Below are 22,279 nucleotides of genomic sequence, written 5' to 3'. Positions count from 1 at the left end.
ACTCATTTATGCAACTTTATGAACAATTAAAATCGTTAAGAATGAGACTAAATCAAAAATATTTTTTTTTGGTTCAACGTCTTAGACGGCACCAGCCTCAAACAATTAGTATGAGGATTGGGGTTACATTAGCACCCGATGATTGACCTAATCATTAATGAGATTCAGTGATATAACAAAAAGTACAACAAATACACGGAAAGGGCAAAAGTTCGTTTACAGTTTATCAAAAAAAATAATTTGAAAGTCATAAAAAACACTAATTACGAACTCAAACCATTAATGAGTGCCTCATTAGCAAATTCTAAGAACTCATTAAGAGCTCATTAATGAAACTACGTGTTAAAAAAACAAACAACTTGAAAACTGGACGAGACTCAGAAAATTATTGATAATTTTTAGAAACACGTTGTGAAATAGTTGCATTAGATATCAAATGAAATTATTAAAAAATTTCCATTACCCCTTTTTAGCGATCCACTGAGAACAGTCCTTAATAAGACTAAGAATCAGTACAAAAAAAAACGCAAAAATGTCCTTTTGATGTTACAAAAACATCTAGGCCTTATCGCAAAAATGCCCTTCTGTGACATCAAAAGGGCATTTCTGCGTTCTTGTATTTTTTGTGCTTTTTCTTAGTCTGATTAGGGGCTGTTCTCAGTGTATCACTAAAAAAAGGGGGAATAGAAGCTATGTTATAGTTTCATTTGATATCTAATGCAAGAGAAAAAAGTCGATTGAAAAAAGTCACGTGAAAACTCGCTTTCAAAAACCGACAACTTGTTCAAACACCAATTTCTCACTGCACTTCAAAAGCAGTTTTAAAAAATAACACTTCAAATAAACCCGCTTTTTCGCTCAGGTTGCTATTCCAGCGAGACAGAAACCACAGACCTAATGACTTCTCATTGACATGAAAAAGTCGAAAAGTGTGAACAGGTTTAAAAGAGGTGAACGACACGCATATTCCTTTCTGATTTGTAGCAGTCGTCAGCCTTTGAACGGCTGTTACTTAGGTGCTCTCTTTTTTACATTACAAAGGATTTGTATTGTATCTCACTAATACAATACAAATCCTTTGTAATGTAAAAAAGAGAGCACCTGAGTAACAGCCGTTCAAAGGCTGATGACTGCTACAAATCAGAAACGAATATGCGTGTCGTTCAATCACATTTGGACACAGAAACCTAAATTTATTTGACAAAAACTGATTTGAAAATTCGTAAAAATAATTACAACTGATGACAGCAAATTCAACGAAAGACGTCTTCTACCTACCAAAAAGGCCAAAACACAAAAGAATACCGTTATGAATTGTGTTGAAGATTGAGCAAAATTCAAAATGCTTTGATGTACTAGCATATGAGCAAAAAACTAATTGAGATTTTTAATCTATTAATTTTTTGGTGCTATAGTGGGCATAGGTAGTGCTGATTATTAGTTAATTGCTGAGTTCATTTTGTAGCCTTCATGAGAAATAAGTTTTAATTTGAGATAAATTTTCGGAGTGTTGTTTCTCGTGAAGGTTGCAAAGCCAACTCATCAACAGACTAATATCAGCACAACTTATGCACACTAGAGGACCAAAAAATTAAAATAGTGAATAAACAAAACCGAATAACGTCGGAATAACTGCTCTCGAAAGACTAGTGAGAGTTCTAATCAATTGCAGCCTGCTTCAGTCCGGTGGACCAAAATCGCTGACGGGCGTCAAACGACGTCATTAGAGGTTATTATGTACCATTAAAAACATAGCCGGCAGATTGCCAGAAAAGAGCCGCCGTTGACGCGCTCGATGCAAATCGGGATTGAAACAGAAAAAAAGAAGAGATAAATTTCACGCCGTACAATCACTCGCTTTTTCACTCCACTTCCTTTCCTGTTTCGGCGTGACCAAAATCAGTAATCCAATTTGACTTCAAAAACAATGAAAATGTGTGAAAGGATCTTCAAAAAAATACAGCGCCCCAATACAGTTCAAATTCTTTGAATAGTAAAACGAAGAGCGCCTAAATAATAGCCGTTGAGGGGCTGACGGCGACTATTAACCAGTAATAAAATTTAGAGTGAAAAAATGTACCAATTTTGGCGCACTTTTAATTTGACTTTTAGTAGTGAACTGTTAAGGTCTTAAAAAGCGTTATGGCCTAGTAACGCCTGGTAACTACTATAAATGCCCAAAACCACCACAAAAACATTGAATTTTGTAAAAAATATTGCAATGCATTTCCACAGTTTCTTTGGAACGGTGACGTTACTGCATCAATGCATTGCTGGCAGACAAACGTAAAAATATCTTCAAAACTCATTAACCAGTTGAGAAATTCTCCGTTTGTTAAGAATTACTCACTTGTATCTGAATCCAAGAAAGTGTTGATGATGAAGAAAGACACGTATTCTTCTTTGTCCATCATAGTCAAAACGTGGTTCACATCTTGCTTCACTTTTTCAACAGCATCACTGGGCCCCTTCTCCTGATCCTCCGTAGTAAACAGTACAAAATAAAGTGGTCGCTTGTAAAACTTGTCACAGAAATACTTCAACTTCGACAAGTACTCGTGAACTGTGCAAAGCGTTTCTTCTTTATAATCATCGACGTTGATAGTTATGATTATAAGAGTGTAGAAAGCACTAAACAGCTGTAGGAATTTTTGAGAGCTCTGGCAGGCTTCATTGACGAATACGTCGACGCTTCGTTTAACCTTTTTGTTCACGAAAGAGCGGATAAGATTGACTGGTATCCCGCTCTCCTCCTCGAGCCTATCTTCAGGAAAGGGCAGATCTAAGCATAAGGTGGTATCAAAACCCACACTACTAGTTCAACATGCAAAAACCGAGAAAACTGAAAGGTTCACATTTCAGTTTTTCTTAAATGATGTCATTCAAAAAACATAGCCGGAAGAATTCCGAAAGCGACTCGAAGCACCAAAACTTCACAAAAAGCTGAAGCCATTATCTTTTGTATTAAACCATTAACTCATTACCTCCCCGGGTCTGATCTAAAAATCGGTGAGATTTAAACCACTGTCACCAAGAAAGAAAATGCAGCAAAATTTTATTATTGAAAACGTTTAGTAACGTTAAAAAAGTCTGAAATTTTTAGAATGGTCAAAAAACTGATAGCCTGACAAAGCTGACAAGGCCATCAATTGCCCTCAGATAATTATTGATTGATTCTAATCTCAAAAAGATCGCAAAAGCAAACGGCAGATAAAAACTTCAAAAAAGACAGGAAAGTCAAAATTATTCAAAAAAGAGTGCTCAAACTTAAGAAGCAGAGAAGCACTACAATTAGATTTCTAATCACGGCAATTAAGACAAAAATAATACATGATTCTTCCTTGTTGTATATATGCTAGACAACATGATTTCATACTAATTCAAAAATTAAATTAATCATAGAAAAATAAAAGCAACAGAATAATATTCAAAAGCAAAAAATCGTCCGAAAACAAAACCAGGCCCGGAAGAAAATTGCAATGAATAGTAAAAACTAGAAATGTTGAAAAAAGACTTTCCAGCAAACTCCCAGTACTGCCTTATTTTGAATTAAATCAATTGCAAACCGAAGAAACCAAGATCTAAGAAAAAGCTGAATTCATTCAATTTTTTAACAACTGAAAAAAATAATATAACGAATATAAAAGTAGGTGCCAGGACAAAACTAGAATGATACAAACGAGAATGTGAAGAATATGGACACAATGTTAGGAACACCGTAACAAAAAGACCAATTCTTGATTTTTGAAAGTTAAAAATCAAACTTAAAAAATCAAGAAAAACGAGTACATTTCATTGATCAGCATTCGAGACATAGAAAAGACAACGAGTCATTCGAGACAAAAATCCAACTTGCTGAACATAATAAAACAAGAAAAAACAGAATTCAGACATACGAAACAATGAAACATTTTGCAAAAAAGTGGTCAAAAAATATTTAAGACTGCATTTATGAAAAAAATTTATCTGTTTTTTCAAAAACTTAACACCAAAAAATGATTGAATTTTTATTGAAACGAAATTAAAGTCCCTTATGTTCCCCAAAAAACTATTTCTAGAAATCAAAAGCAAAATACAAACAAAAAACTGAAAAAAATTGGCAAAAAACTAAGAAAATCGGATTAGCAAATGTACAATTTTATGAAACAAAAATACATCGAAGTAGAAAGAGGCATTGAGTATATGAATTATCAAAGGGAAGTTGCCATATTAACTGATTTTTGACACAAAACAGCTAAAAGATCCAAAAATGAAGAAATTAATAGAAAAAAAGCCAAAAATTGACTAAAAAAATCAGAAATATGTGCCAATTTCGCATTTGAAACGCAACTTCAGGCTATGCAAAATAATGTGCTATCAATTTCCGGGGTTTACATTTCAATATAGCATCGATTAAAAATTATTTCTACAAAAAAACCAAATTACAAGCAAAAAAAACTAGGCCACTAAGACGAAAAAACGGCTAAAAACGGTTATCTATATGTGCCATTCATTCAAAAACTACTTTTCAATGTCAAAAAGCAATTCACTAAACGCAGCGCATGATCAAAAAACTTCTCTTGCTCAGAAAAAATTAAATCACACTCCAATTTTACTCGCTTTCGCTTTTAGGTTAAAACATCGTCTGAACGAATAGTACTTCCGGTAAAAAAAAAAAAAACCTTAAGAAAACCAATACTCCTCTTCGAGTCGTAAAAACATTTGGGCTAACAATAAGCATTAATCATTTCGCTGCATCGTATTACTCTAAAAATATATTTAGGCAATTGCTGTCGAGCGACAGGCGGGGTAAGCCTAATTAATAGTCTCAAACAAACTTTTCACATTTTAGAGAGAAATCTTATGAATGCAAAAATTTCCGACCCAGGTGGAGATCAAAACCGCTGACTTCGAGGCTAGTCTGTGATATTACCCACTCAGCATAATTCAAGAAGTCAGCTTGAAAAAAAAACACGAAAAACGAGCGAGCTAAGGGATGTTGTGGAACAAAACCGCAAATACGGCCAAGCAAAATTTAGCATGAAAAAGACATGTTTACATTATTTGCTCCAAGCTTTTTTCGAGCGCAAATAAAAACATAGCCGCCAGATTGCCGGAAAATAGCCGCCGTTAACGCGCTTGATGCACATCGCGATTGAAACAGAAAAATAAAAGAAGAGATAAATTGACCAAATTGTTTTCTATTTTTTTTTCGGTGTCAAAAAGTGTTCTAATTCAGCGTGCCGTTTCAGTTGGATTCTAAAACTATACTTAATTCAGCTTCTAAACTGAAAGCTAATAAACTTAATACCAATGTCAGCTAGCAAACACTCTAAACATACCCGGCAGATTGCCGGAAAATAGCCGCCGTTGATTCCAATAAGCATGATTGGGATTGAAAGAATAGATATTAAAAAAAAGATTTTTGTACAAAAACATTTTCTAAGTCCGATTTATTTTGATGGCATTTCGTAGTTGAACAAAACGTACTTATGTTTCTTAGAGAGAGGCTACAGGGGCTACTATCAATACCAATAAGCATTAGAGATGGTAACTAAGACTTATAGGAACGACGTTCAAATAGCGGGCATCTAAAATTGGGCTTTATGGGTTTATCCCGTTAATACTTCTGACTTCAATCTTTTATACTGACTCTGTTCAATTTGAATTGCTTTGCTGAGCAACTGATGTTCAAAATCACTTTTAGCAGAATGAGAGAAGAGAGAAACTAGCCTAGAGAAGTCAAAAAGATATCACGCAAAATGTTGAAAAAGCGGCAAAATGAGGTAAAGCGAAACATTTTTTTATTCGACGAAGTAAAAAAAATAGGAGCGCTATAATAGCCGGCTGAGAAGATGAGGGCGGCTAATAATGAACTTTGATAACCTAATTCGCAATGACTTATTGACCGGGCTTTATCGGTTTATCCTGTCTCCTTTGATTTTGCTCGTTTGACTCTGACAGTATTCACCACATTGCGCACTTGAATGCGTAAAAGAACTTAAAATCCATTCAGTTGAAACAGTGAGTCGAGTAAGTCAGAAGTCAAGCGTGAAAATCGTGACTTATGTAAAACGAAAAACGTGGTCAAAAAGTAAAGCGAAATAACCAAAAGGAGAGCGCTTAAAGGCGCTGAGAGGCTGACCACGGCTATTAAACAAAAACAAAAATCGAATAAAGTCAGATCAACCTTTGGAAGACCAGCCTGGCATCACAGTGTATGAGTAGATACTTTATTAGAAAACAACGTTCTCAATTTATGACTTCAGAAATGAGAACATCTTGGAACATCGCTCAACTGGCGAGTTTCGAGAATTGAGAAACTTTTGCGGTGTATCAGACTGAGGGATTCAAAACCGCGACCTCTCGCATAAAGTCGAGGACATTATCTACTACGCTTTACAGACGATATACGCTCACTGCTTGTAATGGGTTTCATTTTAGCAGCTTACTTTTCTGAATGTGTGCAAATCAAATCACTCAAAAAATCAAGTCAAGCGTGAAAAATTCAATCGAGAAATCGAAATGTTTTAGAAGAAAAGGGTCAAAAAATTCTGCATTAAAAAGACACCAACAGTTACTATAACTGCTTCACTTTTTTGCTCGTTTGACCTTGTCTGTATTCACCATCTTGCGTAATTAATTGATTGAATGGATTTGAAAACCATTCAGTTGAAACAGTGAGTTAGGTAAGTCAGAAGTCACACGTAAAAGTCGTGACCAATGTAAAACGAAAAACGTGATCAAAAGGTAAAGCGAATTAAAAAAACATAACAGGACAAGGCCTGACGTACAATTCAAAGAATTTTTATTAACTAAACAAAAAAATAGACGTAGAAGGAGTAGATTGGGAAAACTATTTCTAAAAAAACAGATCAAAAAAATGAAAAAAAAACCAATGTCAAAATGCCAAATGTAAACAACAAACCACTAGCGAGAAATGGAAATTCGGTTTAAACAAAAAACTATGCATAAAATGAAAAATGAATGGATTGGGAAAACGCTTCAGAAAAAATTCGATCCGAAAAATTGAAAAAACAGTAAAAATCGAAGTCAAATTGCCGCACGTGAACAAAAAACCACTAGCGAGATAGCGAATTTTTGTTCAAACACCTTTTTCTCAGTTTACTTTAAATTTAGAGCGAAAAAGGTTCACGCCGCAAAACCACTCGCTTTTTCGCTCCTTCTGTTTCGGCGTGACCGAAATCACTATTCCAATTTGACTTAAAAAATCTTGAAAATGTATGAACAGATCTTAAAGACAGCGCCCCAATACAATTCAAATTCTTTGAATTATAAAAGGAGAGCGCCTAAAAAATAGCCGTTTGAGAGGCTGACGTCGGCTATTAAACATACATGGAGTTTTATTACACCACAAATCATGGGTTCGAGTGAAAACTGACACAAAATTTGTTAGAAAATAATAGTAACCGACAATATTTTTATATGATACGCAATCATTATGTATATAATGCAAAATTAAGTCTCAAAGCATCGCAGAGGAAACAATTTCAGCGTTAACTCTAATGTGACACTTGAATATAAACAGAGAAACCAGCAGCTCAATCCACTTCGGCCAGGTAATATCTTTTTAGATGCTCGGTGTTCTGACCAGCTAGCAACTTTGGAATTAACCTTCACTTCTCCACTACAAGTCAACTGCATATCAGATACGAAGGTTAGAGATTTGACTCCGTTGATGTCAGAGTGTACAAAAAAAGGCTCAAAGAAGCCGAACCACATAATCATCTAATTCAATGACCTTGCAGATCCCTGGGTTGTTTTGAGAGTGTCACAAAACAACTGCGATAGCTTCGTAGACTTCCAGTCCGAAAATCGATATAAAGAGACCAAAAGATATAAAGACCTAAAGAGAAATTTCGTTTTCAAATTGCTGAGATGTCATATTTTGATAAAATAGCGTATTGTTTCCTCTATTTAGCTGCTCTCAAAAACTTTCAACTGAAGTGACATATACTCAGTTGATATTACCTTTTTTAATTATAGTAAGTAAAGTCATTTTGAAAGTGAGGAAAGCCATTATTATTGAGAGCGAGTTAAGTTGTGCTGCCAAAAACTTGATAACGCGAATGAAAAAAAACTCACGCAACTGAGATTGGAAAAAGCCATGAAGCCAGCATTAGTAAAAAATGAGTAAATGAAGCGAGAGAAAGCAGATCTAAAGTGAGCGTGACACCATATGGTTGTAACAAAACACTTGAAGGCGAAATAGAAAGCAAGAGAAAAAAGCTCGCTATCGCAGCTATTAAAAAAGACGCACGCAGATTGTCTTCTTCTTAAGTTTTTTGAGAACCACCAATTTTTTGAAACACGGGAATGCGGGACTGTCAGTCTTCGACGCAGACACAATTGTCTCTATCGATCACATAGACCAGGCACTGCGACTTTGTTAATGTAGAAAGATGTTAGATTCAAGACAGTACTTGATACGCGAGCAGTTAATAAACTTCCTCCACTCCCGGGTAGCTTTCTGATAAAATTGACTTATTGGTCCTCGTCCAAAGAAAAGACAGGCAAGGAAAATTATGCTAATATTTCGTCAAAAAATAACAAAAAAGGAATCAGTTACAGTTTCACATGATTCGCAAACAAGATGTATATAATGCAAAATTTAGTCTCAAGGCATGGCAAAAACAATTCCAGCCTGATCTCTATTCTGGTACTTGAATTCGAACAGAGAAATCTCCAGCGCCATCTCCTTTGGCCAGGTAATATCCTTTTCGCTTCTCCGTTTTTGCTGAAAAATAACTGCGATGGCTTTGTATATCTGCAGTCTCAGAAAGATAACAGACCGAAAGATTTTCATTCGCCGAGGTGTCCTATTTAGATTAACAGAGGTAGCTTATTGTTGCTTCTATTAGCTGCCCTTAAAAAAACGTTCAACTGAAATGGCATATGCTCAGTTGAGCTTATCTTTTGAGAAAATTATTTTTTGAGAATGAGGTAAGTCGCATGCCCAAAAATTTAGGCATAGCCGGCAGATTGCCGGACAATAGCCGCGATAGACGCTTGTGGCCTTCCAAGAAATGAAACAACCAAAAAAATAAGATAATAAGATAGACAGATCGACCACCAGTCCTTTAATAGACCACTAGGGTTAGATTCGGACTGTCAATTTTGTGACACATAAGGTCTATAAGGAAAAAATGCTCCGAGAGCTATTTCTAAAATGATATTCGAAATCAGAAAAACAAGACTAATACTCAAGAATTAGGGCATATGAGTTTGGCACTACTTAAGATGCACACTATTGATCTTTACCTAAAATGTTCATAAAACTTAAAGTTCCATAAGTGAGTTAAGAAGTCATTTTTTGAGTGAGGTAAGTCACGCAATTGGCCTAAAAGCAGAAATGACGTCACGCACACAAATTTTAACTGCAAAGCAATATAAGTCACTGAAGTCAATTCCAAGAAGTCAGGTCGTAAGAATCATCGATGGAGACGACGAATTAAAAATAACCACGATGTCCCAAAAAATAGCCGCTATCGCTCCGCGGCTATTAATAAAGCAAACGAATAAAAAGCTCACTCCACTGAGATTGGAAAAATACTTCAAGCAAGCTGTTCAGTCAAAATTGCGCAAATGAAGGAAGAAATAGCAGATCTGACGTTAGCAAGACACCATACGGTCGGAACAAAAATCCTGAAGTCGAAATAGAAAGCAAGAGAAGGTCAAACAAGCTCTTTATCACAGCTATTAAAAAAAGACGCAAGCAGATTGTCTTCTTAACTTTTTTAAGAACACTAATTTGTAATAACACGGAACTGCCATTCTTCGACTCACAGACACAATTGCCTCTCTTGATCACATCAAGGCCAGTCTCAGCAACCATGCTAATGTAGGAAGAGGCCAGATTCAAGACAATGATTGCTACGCGAGCAGTTACGAACTTTCCTACACTCCCGGGGAGCTTTTTGATTTAAAAAAAATGAGCTCATTTGTCCTCGCCCAAAAAGTGAAAGGCAACGCAAATTAAGCCATTATTGTGTCAAATATTACCAATAAATAATAGTAATCGGTTAGATTTTTATAATTCGCAATCTTGATGTATATAATGCAAAATTTAGTCTCAAGTCATTGCAGTGGAAAAAATTTCAGCGTTTCCTCTATTGTGACACTTGAAATGGAGAAGAGAAACCTGCAGCTCAATCTCCTTCCGCTGCGTAATATCCTTTTCAATATTCGGTTTTCTGGTCATCCAGCAACTTTGGACCTAACCTTCACTTTTGCACTGCAGGCCAATTTGATTTCAGACCCGACGTTGTCACATTTAACTTCGTTGAGGATAGGAGTACGAATAAAAGGTTGAAAGAAGCAGAACAATGTAATCATTGAACAATGTAAGCATTTTGACAATGAATGTGAACAGAAAAACCTGCAGCTCAATCTATTTCGGTCAGGTAATATCCTTCTCGCTGCTTGGTTTTATGGTCAGACAGCAAATTTGGACGTAACCGTCACTTTTCCACTACGAGCCAAATTCATGCGATGGTCCGGTACGATGGTGTGAGATTTGACTCTGTTGAGGGTAGAGAGTACGACTGAAAGGTTGAAAGAAGCAAAACATTGTGTTCAATTAATTCTAATTCAATGGCCCTGGACTCCTCTGTTTGATTTTTGGAGAAAACAACCTAACTGTCGAAGTGCCCGACAAAAACTGCGATAGGTTTGTCGATCTGCAGTCTCAGAAAGGTAATAAGAGACCGAAAGAGTTTTTTTAGATAGCAAAAGACGGAAAACGAAATTCTTCAATTGCTGAGATGTCATAGTTTGATTAACAATCTATATAGCTTATTGCTGATTCTATTAGCTTCCCTCAAAACTCTACAATCAAAGTTTCATATACTCTGTTGACCTTATCACCTTAAACTACATTAGGAAGAATCTTTTTTAAGTGAGGAAAGTCATACAGTCGCGGCCAAAAATATAACAACGCAACAAACTCACTCCACTTTTGCCAAAAGAAATCATCACACACACACAAGTGAGCCAAAACTGCGTAAAAGAATGAACCAAAATCAGATTTGAAGTGAGAGTGACATATAGTCGTAACATAAAATCATGCAGACCGAAAAAAAAACCAAAAGAAGGTGAATAGTACCTCGCTATCACAGCTATTAAACAGACACATGCACATTTCTTCTTTACAATGGGTTCTCTGAGAACCAACTTTTTGTAACACGACTGTCAGTCTTCGACGCACAGACGCAATTGTCTCTCGATCCTATCAGGTCTAGGCTCAGCGACTATGTTGATGTAGACAGATGCTATACTGAAGACAAAAATCATACGAGAGCAGTTACTAGTATTTTTCCAATCCAGGGAGCTGTTTTGATAAAAATTGATCTCTTTTGTCCTCGCCCAAAGAGTGGACGGGCAATGAAAATTATGCTATTATTGTCTCAACAAGTTGTATAGCTTCCCTTCAGAAACTTTTCTCTGGAAAATTTGGACAAACAGTATTTTGAACCAACCTAAAAAGCCATTTAGAGACTGAGAAGCCATTAATGATTTTGAAAACTCGATGAGCATCAGAAAAACCAAAGAATTTTCTAAAATCAGTGCTGATTAAATTCACACCTGCTGATGCTTTAAAGTAAAATCTTTATTATATAGGAGCCGTCTTTTGAGCTCGAAAAGGCTTGCAGTAACCATAAGTGGCTCTAAAATAGGCGTAAAAAGTCATTCACAGTGTGAAATGACACATTTACGATCAATAAACTTATCAGGCAATTAAGTTCAAGTTCACTGCTTATGAGTATAACAAATGACTTCATGCAAAAAACATAGCCGGAATAACGTTAAAAGTCCGAAATAATTAGGATGGTCAAAATACTAAGAAGCTGAAAAAGGCGACAGGGCTTTCAATTGCCCTCAAAAATTCATGATTCCAATGTCATAAAGATCACGAAAGCAAACGGCAGATAAATCGTAGAAACTAAGTTAAATATTTCAAAAAAGAATAACAAATTTGAGAATCAGAAAACGACTACAATTAGATTTCCATAAATGAGACAAAACAACACAAACTTCTTCCTTAATGTAAATATGCTAGAAAACATGATTTCATACTATTTCAAAATTCAAATTAATCATAGAAAAGACATAAGCAACAAAATAATATTCAAAAGCAAAAAATCAAAAAAAATACCAAGGTCAGAAAGAAATCGCAAAATAGTAAAAAAGGACATTTTGAAAAAGTCTTTCTAGCAAACTCTCACTAATGCCTTATGTTGAATGAATTCAAGTGCAAACCAAAGAAGTGACGTAAATCTAAGAAAAAGCAGAAATCAATCATTTTTAAATACTGAAAAAAACAATTAACCAATATAAATGTAGGCGACATGACAAGCCTAGAATGATACAAACTCAAATGTGAAGAATATGGACACAATGTAAGGAACACCGTAACAAAGACTAATTCTTGATTTTTGAAAATTGAAAAATGAAGAAAAACGAATACATTTCATTGTTCAGCATTCGAGACATAGAATAGACATTGAGTCATTCGAGACCCATTCAAGATCCATCCTTAGCAGAACAAAAAAAGCAGATTTCAAACATAAGAAAAAAATGGTCACAAAATTTTTAAGACCGCATTTATGAAAAAAAAATTAACTGTTTTTCAAAATCTAAACAATAAAATGATTGAACTTTTAATGAAACGAAAATAAAGTCCCTGCTCATTGCAAAAAAGGACTATTTCTAGTAAGTAAACCCAAAAAACAAACAGACTGACCAAAATCGGATTAGCATATGTAGAATTTTATAAAAACGAAATGACATCGAGGTAGAAAGAGGCGTTGAGTATATAATTGTCAAATGTAAGTTGTCATATTAACTGATTTTTGACAAAAAGACGGCTGAAAGATACAAAAATGAAGAAACTGATAGAAAAAAGCCCAAAATTAACTACAAAATTAAGAAATATGAGCCAATTTTAACCTTGAAAAGCACTTTCAGGCTCTGCAAAACACTGGTATCAAATTCCGAGGTCTACAATTCAATATAGCTTTGGATAAAAATTATTCCTAAAAAAAACAAAACATAAACGACAGACTGCCCGAAAACAACCGCGATAGACGCTTGTGGCCTACCATGAATTGAAAAACTAAAGAAATAAGATTGAAAAATCGACCACCAGCTATTTAATAGACCACTAGACTTTTTGGGTTAGATTCCGACTATCATTTTTATGAGACATATTTGCTCTACAATTAAAAAGCCCTAATGGAGCTTTTCAAAATTCAAATTCGATATGAAAACTCAAGACTCTATTACTCAGGAATTAGGGCATATAAGTTTGGCACTACTTAGATGCACACTATTGACCTTTAATTGGTAAATTTTCATAAAATTTAAAGTTCCATAAGTGAGTTCAGAAGTCATTTTTTCAATTGAGGTAAGTCACGCGATTCACCTAAAAGAAGTGACGTCACGAACACAAATTTTAACTGCAAAGCAGTAGAAGTCAATGAAGTCATTGAAAAAGTCAATTCCTAGAAGTCAGGGTAAGACAAAACAAAAATCTGTTAGACGGAGTAAAAAAACTTAGGAGCGCAATAAAAGCTGCCTGGAATTGCTGACGTGGCTCTTAATTACAAACAAAATTGGGCCACTTAGACGAAAAACCGGCTTGAAGAGGTTATCTATATGTGCCATTCAGTCAAAAACTACTTCAAAGTCAAAAAGCCATTCACTATACGCAGCGCATGATCAAAAAATTTTTCTCGCTCAAAAATTAGTTCACAGGGCAATTTTTATCACTTTCGCTTTTAGGTCAAAACAGCGTGTCAACGAATAGTACTTCCAGTAACAAAAACATAGCCGGAAGAATTCCGGAAGCGACGCGAAGCGTCACAACTTCACAAAAAACCGTATTTGCAACTGAAGCCATTACCTTTTGCATTAAACCAATAACTCACTACCTCCCCAGGTCTGAAATAAAAATTAGTCAAATTTAAACCACTGTCACCAAGAGAAACAAAAAGCAGCAAAATCTTACATTATTGAAAAACTGCTAACGTTAAAAAAATCCGAAATAATTAGTATGGTCAAAATACTGACAGGCCCAAAAACCAGACAGGGCCATTAATTGCCCCCAAATAAGTCATAATTTTAGTATTTAAACGATCGCGAAAGCCAAAGGCAGATAATAATCTTAGAAAGTAGGTTAAATTGTTCAAAAATATGCTCAAATTTACGAATCAGAAAACCAACACAATTAGATTTCTAATCACTGCAATTAAAACAAAATTAACACATACTGCTTCCTTGTTGTATATATGCTAAACAAAATGATTTCATACTAATTCAAAACATAGCTGGCAGATTGCCACAAAATAGCCGCAATAGATTCGTAGATCGGCAGTCTAAAAAAACAGTAAAAAAGAGGACAAAAAAATTCGTCTTTTCATTGAAGGCTGTTATATTTTGATTAAAAAATCTGTAAAAGTTATTGGTGCCTCTATTAGCTGATCTCAAATAACCTTCATTTAGAGTGACACACGCCCATTTGACTTTATCTCTTTGAATTAAAGTAATTAAAAGTCAATTTCAAAGTGAGTAAGTCATTTTTGAGAGTGAGGTAAGTCAAGTGTGACCAAAAATTTAATCACGCACATGAACAAAAAAACTAGCTCCACTAAGAGCGAAAAATGACGTCACACATGCAATTCAGTTGTAATTGCATGAACGAATGAACAAAAAGTGGCTGTGACGTCATATGGTCGTAACAAAAATCATGACGACGAAATAAAAAAACATAGCCGGAAGAATTCCGGAAGCGAGTCGAAGCACCAAAACTTCACAAAAAGCTGAAGCCAATACATTTTGTATTAAACCATTAACTCATTACCTCCCCGGGTCTGATCTAAAAATCGGTGAAATTTAAACCGCTATCACCAAGAGAAAGAAAATGCAGCAAAATTTTATTATTGAAAACGTTTGGTAACGTAAAAAAAGTCTGAAATTTTAAGGATGGTCGAAAAACTGATAGCCTGACAAAGCTGACAGGGCCATCAATTGCCCTCAGATAATTATTGATTGATTCTAATCTCAAAAAGATCGCAAAAGCAAACGGCAGATAAAAACTTCAAAAAAGACAGGAAAGTCAAAATTATTCAAAAAAGAGTGCTCAAACTTAAGAAGCAGAGAAGCACTACAATTAGATTTCTAATCACGGCAATTAAGACAAAAATAATACATGATTCTTCCTTGTTGTATATATGCTAGACAACATGATTTCATACTAATTCAAAAATTAAATTAATCATAGAAAAATAAAAGCAACAGAATAATATTCAAAGGCAAAAAATCGTCCGAAAACAAAACCAAGCCCGGAAGAAAATTGCAATGAATAGTAAAAACTAGAAATGTTGAAAAAAGACTTTCTAGCAAACTCCCAGTACTGCCTTATTTTGAATTAAATCAATTGCAAACCGAAGAAACCAAGATCTAAGAAAAAGCTGAATTCATTCAATTTTTTAACAACTAAAAAAAATAATATAACGAATATAAAAGTAGGTGCCAGGACAAAACTAGAATGATACAAACGAGAATGTGAAGAATATGGACACAATGTTAGGAACACCGTAACAAAAAGACCAATTCTTGATTTTTGAAAGTTAAAAATCAAATTTAAAAAAATCAAGAAAAACGAATACATTTCATTGATCAGCATTCGAGACATAGAAAAGACAACGAGTCATTCGATACAAAAATCCAACTTTCTGAAGAGAATAAAACAAGAAAAAGCAGAATTCAGACATGCGAAACAATGAAACATTTTGCAAAAAAGTGGTCAAAAAATATTTAAGACTGCATTTATGAAAAAAATTTATCTGTTTTTTCAAAAACTTAACACCAACAACTGATTGAATTTTTATTGAAACGAAATTAAAATCCCTCATGTTCTCCAATATACTATTTCTAGTAATTAAAAGCAAAATACAAACAAAAAACTGAAAAAAATTGGCAAAAAAACTACGAAAATCGGATTAGCAAATTACAATTTTATGAAACAAAATTACATCGAGGTAGAAAAAGGCATTGAGTATATGAATTATCAAAGCGAAGTTGCCATATTAACTGATTTTTGACAAAACAGCTAAAAGATCCAAAAATGAAGAAATTAATAGAAAAAAAGCCAAAAATTAACTAAAAAATCAAGAAATATGTGCCAATTTCGCATTTGCAACGCGATTTCAAGCTATGCAAAAAAACAGTGCTATCAATTTCCGGGGTTTACATTTCAACATAGCATCGATTAGAAATTATTTCTACAAAAAACCAAATTACAAGCAAAAAAACTAGGCCACGAAAAAACGGCTAAAAACGGTTATCTATATGTGCCATTCAGTCAAAGCTACTTTTCAATGTCAAAAAGTCATTCACTAAATGCAGCGCATGATCAAAAAACTTCTCTCGCTCAGAAAAAATTAGTTCACACTGCAATTTTACTCGCTTTCACTTTTAGGTCAAAACATCGTCTGAACGAATAGTACTTCCGGTAAAAAAAAAACATAGCCGGAAGAATTCCGGAAGCAACTCGAAGCGTCAAAACTTCACTAACAAAACCGTAATTGCAGCGGAGGCCACTACTTTTTGTATTAAACCATTATCTCACTACCTCTTAAAAGTCTGCTCTAAAAATTGGTGAAACTTAAACCACTGTCACCAAGAGAAACAAAATGCAGCAAAATTTTATAACACTGAAAACGTTTGGTACCGTTAAAAAACCGAAATAATTAAAGAGGTCAAAAAAGTGATAGACTGAAAAGGCTGAAAAAGTTATCAATTGCCCTCAAATAATTCATGATTATAATCCGAAAAAGATCGCGAAAGCAAACGGCAGATAGTAATCTTAGAAACTAAGTTAAATCTTTTCAAAACAGAAAGCTCAAATATAAGAATCAGAAAACACCTATAATTACACTTCTAATCACTGCAGTTATGAAAAAAACAACACACACACTTGTTCCTCGTTGTACATATGCAAGACAATTTGATTGCATACTAATTCAAAAGTTAAATTGATCATAGAAAAGACATAAGCAGCAGAAGAATACTAAAAGGCAAAAAATCGTTTAAATAAATACCAAGGCCGGAAGAAAGTCGCAGTAAATAGTCTTAAGTGGAAATTGAGGAAAAGGCTTGCTTTCAAAATCTCAGTACTGCCTTATGTTGAATGAAATCAAATGCAAACCAAAGAAATGACGAAAATCTAAAAAGCTGAAATCATTCATTTTTAACAACCGAAAAAATCAGTATACCGAAAATAAATGTAGGTGCCAGGACAAAGATAGAAGGATGCTAACTAGAATGTGAAGAATATGGACACAATGTTAGGAACACCGTAACAAAAAGACCAATTCTTGATTTTTGAAAGTTAAAAATCAAATTTAAAAAAATCAAGAAAAACGAATACATTTCATTGATCAGCATTCGAGACATAGAAAAGACAACGAGTCATTCGATACAAAAATCCAACTTTCTGAAGAGAATAAAACAAGAAAAAGCAGAATTCAGACATGCGAAACAATGAAACATTTTGCAAAAAAGTGGTCAAAAAATATTTAAGACTGCAATTATGAAAAAAATTTATCTGTTTTTTCAAAAACTCAACACCAAAAATTGATTGAATTTTTATTGAAACGAACAGACCTCTGAAAGGTTGAAAGAAGCAAAATATTGGGTTCAATTAATTCTAATTCAATGGCCCTGGACTCCTCTGTTTGATTTTTGGAGAAAACAACCTAACTGTCGAAGTGCCCGACAAAAACTGCGATAGGTTTGTCGATCTGCAGTCTCAGAAAGGTAATAAGAGACCGAAAGAGTTTTTTTAGATAGCAAAAGACGGAAAACGAAATTCTTCAATTGCTGAGATGTCATAGTTTGATTAACAATCTATATAGCTTATTGCTGATTCTATTAGCTTCCCTCAAAAATCTACAATCAAAGTTTCATATACTCTGTTGACCTTATCACCTTAAACTACATTAGGAAGAATCTTTTTTAAGTGAGGAAAGTCATACAGTCGCGGCCAAAAATATAACAACGCAACAAACTCACTCCACTTTTGCCAAAAGAAATCATCACACACACACACAAGTGAGCCAAAACTGCGTAAAAGAATGAACCAAAATCAGATTTGAAGTGAGAGTGACATATAGTCGTAACATAAAATCATGCAGACCGAAAAAAAAACCAAAAGAAGGTGAATAGTACCTCGCTATCACAGCTATTAAACAGACACATGCACATTTTCTTCTTTACAATGGGTTCTCTGAGAACCAACTTTTTGTAACACGAGACTGTCAGTCTTCGACGCACAGACGCAATTGTCTCTCGATCCTATCAGGTCTAGGCTCAGCGACTATGTTGATGTAGACAGATGCTATACTGAAGACAAAAATCATACGAGAGCAGTTACTAGTATTTTTCCAATCCAGGGAGCTGTTTTGATAAAAATTGATCTCTTTTGTCCTCGCCCAAAGAGTGGACGGTCAATGAAAATTATGCTATTATTGTCTCAACAAGTTTTATAGCTTCCCTTCAGAAACTTTTCTCTGGAAAATTTGGACAAACAGTATTTTGAACCAACCTAAAAAGCCATTTAGAGACTGACAAGCCATTAATGATTTTGAAAACTCGATGAGCATCAGAAAAACCAAAGAATTTTCTAAAATCAGTGCTGATTAAATTCACACCTGCTGATGCTTTAAAGTAAAATCTCTATTATATAGGAGTCGTCTTTTGAGCTCGAAAAGGCTTGCAGTAACCATAAGTGGCTTTAAAATAGGCGTAAAAAGTCATTCACAGTGTGAAGTGACACATTTACGATCAATAAACTTATCAGGCAATTAAGTTCAAGTTCACTGCTTATGAGTATAACAAATGACTTCATGCAAAAAACATAGCCGGAATAACGTTAAAAGTCCGAAATAATTAGGATGGTCAAAATACTAAGAAGCTGAAAAAGGCGACAGGGCTTTCAATTGCCCTCAAAAATTCATGATTCCAATGTCATAAAGATCACGAAAGCAAACGGCAGATAAATCGTAGAAACTAAGTTAAAAATTTCAAAAAAGAATAACAAATTTGAGAATCAGAAAACGACTACAATTAGATTTCCATAAATGAGACAAAACAACACAAACTTCTTCCTTGTTGTAAATATGCTAGAAAACATGATTTCATACTATTTCAAAATTCAAATTAATCATAGAAAAGACATAAGCAACAAAATAATATTCAAAAGCAAAAAAAATCAAAACAAATACCAAGGTCAGAAAGAAGTCTTTCTAGCAAACTCTCACTAATGCCTTATGTTGAATGAATTCAAGTGCAAACCAAAGATATGACGTAAATCTAAGAAAAAGCAGAAATCAATCATTTTTAAAAACTGAAAAAAACAATTAACCAATATAAATGTAGGCGACATGACAAGCCTAGAACAATACAAACTCAAATGTGAAGAATATGGGCACAATGTAAGGAAAACCGTAACAAAAACACATTCTTGATATTTGAAGGCTAAAAATCAATAAAAAAATTCAAGAAAAACGAATACATTTCATTGTTCAGCATTCAAGACATATAAAAGATAACTAATCATCCGATACAAAGATCAATTCTCCTGAAGAGAACAAAAAATAGGAAAAAGCAGAATTCAAAAATCATAAATACGAAAAATTGAAATATTTTGCAAAAAAATGGTCAAAAAACTCAAAGACTGCATTTATGAAAAAGTTTTTAAATGTTTTTCAAAAACCTAACAATAAAAAATTACTGAATTTTTATTGAAACGAAATTAAAGTCCCTCATGTTGCACAAAAAGACTATTTCTAGCAATTACAACCAAAATAGAAAAAATGACGAAAATCGGAAAAAACTACCAAAATCGGATTAGCATATGTAAATTTTATAGAACAAAATTACATCGGGGTAGAAAGAGGCGTCGAGCATATGAAATATCAAAGAGAAGTCGCCATATTAACTGATTTTTGACAAAAAGACGGTTAAAAGATCCAAAAATGAAGAAATTAATAGAAAAAAGCCAAGAATTAACTGAAAAAATCAAGAAATATATGCCAATTTTCAACTTGAAACGCATTTTCAGGCTCTGCAAAACACTGTGGAATCAATTTCCGAGGCTGACATTTCAATATAGTATCGAATAAACTTAATTTCTAGAAGAAACCAAATCAAAGGCAAAAAAATTGGGCCACTTTGTCCAAAAAACGGCTAAAAACGGTTATCTATATGTGCTATTCAGACAAAAACTACTTTTCAAAGTCAAAAAGTCATTCACTAAACAAAGCGCATGATCAAAAAACTTCTCTCGCTTAGCGAAAATCTGTTCACCAAGACAGCTTTTCTCACTTTTGCTTTTAGGTCAAAATGCCGCGTGAACAAATCTACTTCCTGTAAAAAAAAAAGACCGCGAGAAAACCAATACTCCTCTTCGAGTCGTAAAAACCTTAAGAAAACCAATACTCCTCTTCGAGTCGTAAAAAACCAAGAAAAGGCCAATAATAGCCCCAGCTATCGCTGTGCGGCTATTAAACATACCCGGCAGATTGCCGGAAAATAGCCGCCGTTGATTCCAATAAGCATGATTGGGATTGAAATAACAGAAGATATTGAAAAAAAAAGATTTTTGTACAAAAACATTTTTTTAAGTCCGATTTATTTCGATGGCATTTCGTAGTTGAACATACTTCTGTTTCTTAGAGAGAGGCTACAGGGCTCCTATCAATAACAATAAGCATTAGAGATGGTAAATAAGACTTATAGGAACGACGTTCAAATAGCGGGCATCTAAAATTGGGCTTTATGGGTTTATCCCGTTTCTATTTCTGACATCCATTTTTGTACTAACTCTGTTCATTTTGAATTGCTTTGCTGAGCAACTGATGTTCAAAATCACTTTTAGCAGAATGAGAGAAGAGAGAAACTAGCCTAGAGAAGTCAAAAAGATTTCACGCCAAATGTTGAAGAGGCGGCAAAATGAGGTAAAGCGAAACATTTTTTTATTCGACGAAGTAAAAAAAAAAATAGGAGCGCTATAATAGCCGGCTGAGAAGATGAGGGCGGCTATTAAAAATAAATTAATCAGAAGACATAAGCAACAGAATAATATTCAAAGGCAAAAAAAAAACGTTTAAAAACAAAACCAAGGCCACAAGAAAGTTGCAATAAACAGTAATAGGTGCAAATTTTGGAATACGCTTTCTAGCAAACTCTCAGTGCTGCCTTATGTTAAATCCAATACTCCTTTTGAGTCGTAAAAACACTTGGAGAGCGCCATGAATATATGAAGAACGTTGATGCTTTGAGATGAGCGTCAGACAAGGAAATAGCAAAAAACCAGCACATCTACGCTCAAATTAGTTGCTCAGCTAAAATCAAGCTATTTTTCAAATCGGGACTTCTCATTAAGATCTCTATAAATTTAATAAGTAAATTCTGAACGTAAAATCTTGCAAACCTATTCTATAATGTACTGGGTTTCAGTATTTTGCCATAACACTCTACTAAAGATTACCTAGAGAGTGCATCTGTGCCGCAACTAGGGCAGCTTTGCATCTTCCGTATAGATTCCTCGCTTTCTCATTCTCCAAAATTGAACACGTAATATCGCCTGTAGTAGACTTGAGAAAATTGGCAAAAAATTTGCCACCGATCACTTCATTATACGTATCTTCGCTGCCGTCATTGCTTGGGCAAAAGATATTTGAAAGAAGCCATTTGTTCATTCTCTGCTGTCGGCGTGATAGCGTACTATCATGATACATGGAGTTGTCACTGGTCGAAAGCAGCGACAAATAGCAAAAGGGTATGTAGGGCATGTGCTTGTCTGGAACTTCTTCCCACAAATCAGCCAGTGGGTCATCGACTGAAACATTGTGACCTCATGCATATATTCACTACAATAGTACCGATAAACTGTTAAGAACACGAAGCTAATCAAAGCCAAAACTTTAATTTAAACTTAAATCTCAAAAAATAACACGGCAAGGCTAAAATATAGTTTCTACCAAATTCACATACCACGCCAATCTAGCAATCGCAAAATTCGATAGGATAACGGAACTGTTTAATAGGCTGAAAAAAAGCTATCGTCTTTATAACTCAATAACAAGTAGAACTTGATCTAAGGCACGATCTAAGCCACCATTTCTGCTTCCTGCTTTCATGGAATAAACTAGCTACAATTTGTACCACTTGCTACAATTTTTATTTAAATTTTAGTAGTACACTGTCAACAATT

The 22,279-nt window shown here is 34.4% G+C and overlaps 2 protein-coding genes across 2 annotated transcripts in view; both read right to left on the bottom strand.

Annotated features, from left to right (window-relative positions):
• The window catches only part of LOC142349643 (voltage-dependent calcium channel subunit alpha-2/delta-1-like), a 261,704-nt gene that overhangs the window by 130,022 nt on the left and 109,403 nt on the right, over positions 1 to 22,279 (bottom strand). The window lies entirely within an intron of this gene.
• The window catches only part of LOC142349655 (uncharacterized), an 85,820-nt gene that overhangs the window by 35,367 nt on the left and 28,174 nt on the right, over positions 1 to 22,279 (bottom strand). The window contains exons 4-5 of the mRNA XM_075401372.1: positions 21,554 to 21,904; positions 2,351 to 2,782 (exon numbers count right to left, since the gene is read on the bottom strand). Coding sequence (XP_075257487.1) covers positions 2,351 to 2,782; positions 21,554 to 21,904 — 783 coding nt within the window. The remainder of the gene's footprint in view (positions 1 to 2,350; positions 2,783 to 21,553; positions 21,905 to 22,279) is intronic.

Source organism: Convolutriloba macropyga, chromosome 11 (assembly GCF_964194025.1).
Source record: "Convolutriloba macropyga chromosome 11, txConMacr16.3, whole genome shotgun sequence".
NCBI classification, from domain to species: domain Eukaryota; kingdom Metazoa; phylum Xenacoelomorpha; order Acoela; family Convolutidae; genus Convolutriloba; species Convolutriloba macropyga.
Note: the sequence above shows the minus strand (reverse complement) of the source record. Positions and strands in the feature narration are given on the sequence as shown.